At 54.3% G+C, this 4966-nt stretch overlaps 1 protein-coding gene across 1 annotated transcript in view; it reads left to right on the top strand.

Annotated features, from left to right (window-relative positions):
• The first annotated feature begins 103 nt into the window (after window positions 1-103).
• The window catches only part of wnt4 (wingless-type MMTV integration site family, member 4), a 44693-nt gene continuing 39830 nt past the window's right edge, over window positions 104-4966 (top strand). The window contains exon 1 of the mRNA XM_078425544.1: window positions 104-794. Within this exon, the coding sequence (XP_078281670.1) occupies window positions 718-794 (77 nt within the window). The 5' untranslated portion in view covers window positions 104-717. The remainder of the gene's footprint in view (window positions 795-4966) is intronic.

The following is a 4966-nucleotide window of genomic DNA, read 5'->3' as shown; positions in this document are numbered from 1 at the left end:
AGCGGCCCGAGAGGCTGATTGACGCGGTTGTCGGTCCAACCGAGAGCGGGTCTCCCCGCCCCCCGGGGGAGGCTCTGAGCCGGAGCGGGGATCCGAGCGCCGCCGCCCGCCTCCCCTCCCCTCATTCTGCCGCTCACTCCGGCCTGGGGCTGCACAACCCGCGGGTGTAAGCGCTCTCCCCGCCGCCTCAAACACCCCCCACACCGGCCTGGGGCTGCACGGGAACTCCGCGACCCCCACAGCACCGTGACCGACACAGACACAGACAGAGACAGAGACCACCTCGCCCGGAGACCTACAACACCGTGCCACCGACACAGACCCGCAGGACCGACACAGACACAGACACAGACAGAGACCACCTCAACCCGGCCAGAGACCACCTAACCCTGCGCCCGAAGACCCACAGGACCGCCAGAGACCACCGACCCCCGCCAGAGACAGACAGAGACCCCCTACCCCCGCGCCCGGAGACGCGGACAGTCCAGGACAGTCGGCGCGTAAATAGCCGCACAACTCGACCACATACATCCCCAGTTGCGACCTTTACACAGAGTGAGTGTGTTGTGAGCGGGGGTTTCTGTCGCCTGTCAGCGGGGACGAGCTGGAAAACGTCTTTAAGGAAGTTTCCCTGTGTGACTGTTTATGGGGGAGGAATCTGAAGCAGTTATTTAAAGTCTGCAGCGGTCGGGGAGACACACACAGACTGTTGTCGGGATGTCTCCGCTCCGCTTCATGCGCTCGCTTCTCCTCCTCGTCCTGGCGCTGGTGTCCGCCAACGCGAGTAACTGGCTGTAAGTGGTGATCATTGTCACATTGGTGTCTTTGTGTTATCATTGCAAAAGCAAAGCGTTTCATTCCCGCATCCGAGGTGTAGCTGGAAGAGTGGGTGAGGGAGTGATGGAGGGATGGAGGGATGGAGGGATGGAGGGAGGGAGGGAGGGAGGGAGGAAGGGAGGAAGGGAGGGTGGAAGTGAGTGACTGAGTGAATGAGGGATTGAGGGAGGGAGGGGGGAGGGAGGGAGGGAGGGGGGAGGGAGGGAGGGGGTGGATGAGGGAGTGAGGGAGAGAGGGAGTGAGGAATGGAGGGAGGGATGGTGGAAGTGAGGGAGGGAGGGAGGGATGGTGGGAGTGAGGGGGAGTGAGTGAGTGAGGGGCTGAGGGAGGGATGGAGGGAGGGAGGGGGTGAGTGAGTGAGCGGGTGAGTGAGCGGGTGAGGCGAGCAGCTTTGCCCCGAAACAAACAAACGACACGTTCTGTCTGTAGTGTGTGTACATTATATATATATATATATATATATATATATATCTAAAGAGAACCAACAGGTTTGCAGACCCACTGGGATGGATGTGTTGCAAACTGTCACCGAGACTCTGAATAAACCAGGTCGGTCTCACAGAAACCAACACCAGGTCCCAGAGTCATTGCCCGGCGCCGTCAGTCAGGTCGTGTTTACTGTTGTTACCTTTAACACAGTTGTTCCCCATGTCCCGCCGACCCGTGATCAACGACCACCGGGGGACGGCGGGGAACCGCACGGCTATTTATTGATTGAAATGCAATGATTTGTGATGTTGTGGAGGCCGAGAGCGGAGAGTAGACCTGTCCCGACCTGTTGGCCAACTTCTGCTGTGCAAACCGGCCTCGTCTGTTCATCCAAACTGCCAGGAGGTGACAGAGAAACGTAGAGACATATAGGTGCAGGAGGAGGCCAATCGGCCCTTCGAACCAGCACCGCCATTCAATGTGATCATGGCTGATCATTCTCAATCAGTACCCCGTTCCTGTCCCCCCCTCCCCCCCCTCCCCCCCCCCCTCCCCCCCCTCCCCCCCCCACCCCCCCCTCCCCCCCCCTCCCCCCCCACCCCCCCCACACACACACACCCCTTAGCCCGAAGAGCTAAATCTAACTAAATCTAACGCGTTTTATGCAAAGACCCACCGGGCTAATCTATTACAATCGCTTTATTTGTATTTAAGTAACGCGCCAATATAGATGTTCCTAGTGAATAAAATGTTAGAATGGGGATAGCGGGTGGGAATATCCTCCTTGATCCGTCCCCCACCGGGGACATTTACAGGGACATTTACAGGGTACCACGGAACACCGTCTCCCTCTCTCTCTGTGTCACTTTGCCTCGCTCTCTGTCTGTCTCTCTCTCTCTCTCTGTCTCTCTCCCCTCCCCCTCTCTCTCTCCCCCCACCCCCCCCCCCCCCTCTCTCTCTCTCTCTCTGTTGCACTAATGCCCTTCGATATGAAATGGCACCAATTCTCTAACTGTGTGAACAGATAAGCGGTTTCTCAGCGGCCCGCACCCACCGGGCGTGAGTTCAGGAGGTAGTTGTACAAATGTGTTGTTCAGTTCACCAGCAATTGTAATGTTTGGACACAGAGAGTGTCTCAGACAAGGAAGGGGACATGGTGGATGTGCGGGACTTGCCAGTTGCGTGATTTACAACCGGTGCGCTGGACTGAAGTACGACCGTCGTCCCGTCCCGTCGTGTCCTGTCTCGTCCTGTTGTGTAGCGCGTTTGGTCGCGTCTAGGCAAGAGAGCAAATGGGAGAATGGGGAGCCGGAGGTCGGGGTGTGAGCGAGGTGTCCCCGTCCATGGCCCATGTCTGTCTGTCTGTCTGTCTGGCTGCTTCCAGACGCTGTTTGTTTTGCGGGCGATGCTGGCAACTCTGGGGAAAGGGGAGCTGAAGGTCATCTTTGCACAACACGGCCTCGCACACTGGCCGCGCTGTCGGTGCCCGCCCCAACACTGGCAGTGTCACAGTGCACAACTGCCCGCCCCAACACTGGCAGTGCCACAGTGCACCACTGGCAGTGACACAGTGCACCACTGGCCGTCCCAACACTGGCAGTGCCACAGTGCACCACTGGCAGTGTCACAGTGCACCACTGCCCGCCCCAACACTGGCAGTGCCACAGTGCACCACTGGCCGCCCCAACACTGGCCGCCCCAACACTGCCCGCCCCAACACTGGCAGTGCCACAGTGCACCACTGGCCGCCCCAACACTGGCCGCCCCAACACTGGCCGTCCCAACACTGGCAGTGCCACAGTGCACCACTGGCGGCCGGCTCCGACAACCCAATGTCGGCTGCATTGACGGGCCAGGGTGGTCGCACAACGCGCGGATCGGGGCCGGGGTCGACGTTTCTAAACTTGTGTTACTCCAGGAACCGGGAGTTGAAAAGGTTAAATGAAAGAGCAGCAAACTCCAGAGGCCAGTTCATTGTCTATATTTAAGAGGGAGTTAGATGTGGCCCTTGTGGCTAAAGGGATCAGGGGGTATGGAGAGAAGGCAGGTACGGGATACTGAGTTGGATGATCAGCCATGATCATATTGAATGGTGGTGCAGGCTCGAAGGGCCGAATGGCCTCCTCCTGCACCTATTTTCTATGTTTCTAAATCCAATTACCATTAACCCTTTCATCACAAGACGAAGCCGCGCCATTTAGATGCAGACGCCGGCCGCTGATCAATAACTTTTACAATCGGAGAACTCTGTGCATCCTGAACTGTTAGCGGGACGGGAATGTTGATTGTCACTGTGATCAATATTACACTCGCTCAGCTGGCTGGCTGGCCGCTGGTTTATGGAGAGAAAACTCATTACCCGCAAGGTGTGTCCGCAGTGAAACTTAGCACAATAATCCCCCAGAAACTATAAAAGCGCAGCTACGGGGAGATCATTTTTACCTTTGTGTTTATAGTTCCCCCTCTATTTTTGTTGCAATGTCGGTCCTTAATATTGTCTCATTTCCTCTGTGTTATTTTAAGGGTTCGTCTGCAAATCTAAATCTTTATTGGCGGAACAGATAGAAACTTCGAATTCATTCAACCGTGTACATTAATTCTGGGGTCTAAATAAACCCTTAGGTTACGGGCAATGACTGAGACGTAAAACACATTCTTTGACCCACACAATTAACCCAAACCAATTCCCAGCATTTCTTCAAAGAATTCAAACTGAGAATAATTATTTCCGAAGATTCAAACAATCGTTGTATTTACGTAAGATGGACACACAAAGCTAGAGTAACTCAGTGGGTCAGTCAGCAACTCTGGACCCCATTCCTTCTCTCCACAGATGCTGCCCGTCCCGCTGAGTTACTCCAGCACTTTGTGTCTACATTTGGTTTAAAGCAGCACCTGCAGTTCCTTCCTACACATTGAATTTTACGTATCTCTGCAAACCCCCCAATGTTTCGGGGGGAGGGGGGACGTTTTATTTAATGTGTGTAGGAAAGAACTGCATAGAAACATAGAAAATAGGTGCAGGAGTAGACCATTCGGCCCTTCGAGCCTGCACCACCATTCAATATGATCATGGCTGATCATCCAGCTCAGTAGCCTGTACCTGCCTTCTCTCCATACCCCCTGATCCCTTTAGCCACAAGGGCCACATCTAACTCCCTCTTAAATATAGCCAATGAACTGGCCTCAACTACCTTCTGTGGCAGAGAATTCCACAGATTCACCACTCTCTGTGTGAAAAAAAACTTTCTCATCTCGGTCCTAAAAGACTTCCCCCTTATCCTTAAACTGTGACCCCTTGTTCTGGACTTCCCCAACATCGGGAACAATCTTCCTGCATCTAGCCTCTCCAACCCCTTAAGAATTCTGTAAGTTTCTATAAGATCCCCCCTCAATCTTCTAAATTCCAGCGAGTACAACTGCAGATGTTGGTTTAAATGGAAGACACAAAGTGCTGGAGTAACTCAGCGGGACGGGCAGCATCTGTGGAGAGAAGGAATGGGGGGCTCGAGAGATGTTGCCTGTCCCGCTGAGTTACTCCAGCACTTTGTGTCTGCCTTTTATTAAATCTGCCTCGTTACCGAAATAAAGCGGCTCCTCACAAATAAAACCGTCGATAAAACAGTACAAAGGAGGTTAGACATTAGAGGGCAGTTTGGAGGCTGGTCTGGCGAAGGCGCTTCGCTCATTCAAGCCGACA

The sequence above is a fragment of the Rhinoraja longicauda genome, chromosome 30 (genome assembly GCF_053455715.1).
Source record: "Rhinoraja longicauda isolate Sanriku21f chromosome 30, sRhiLon1.1, whole genome shotgun sequence".
In the NCBI taxonomy this organism is placed as follows: domain Eukaryota; kingdom Metazoa; phylum Chordata; class Chondrichthyes; order Rajiformes; family Arhynchobatidae; genus Rhinoraja; species Rhinoraja longicauda.
The sequence above is the reverse complement of the archived record's forward strand: the minus strand, read 5'-3'. Positions and strand labels throughout refer to the sequence as shown.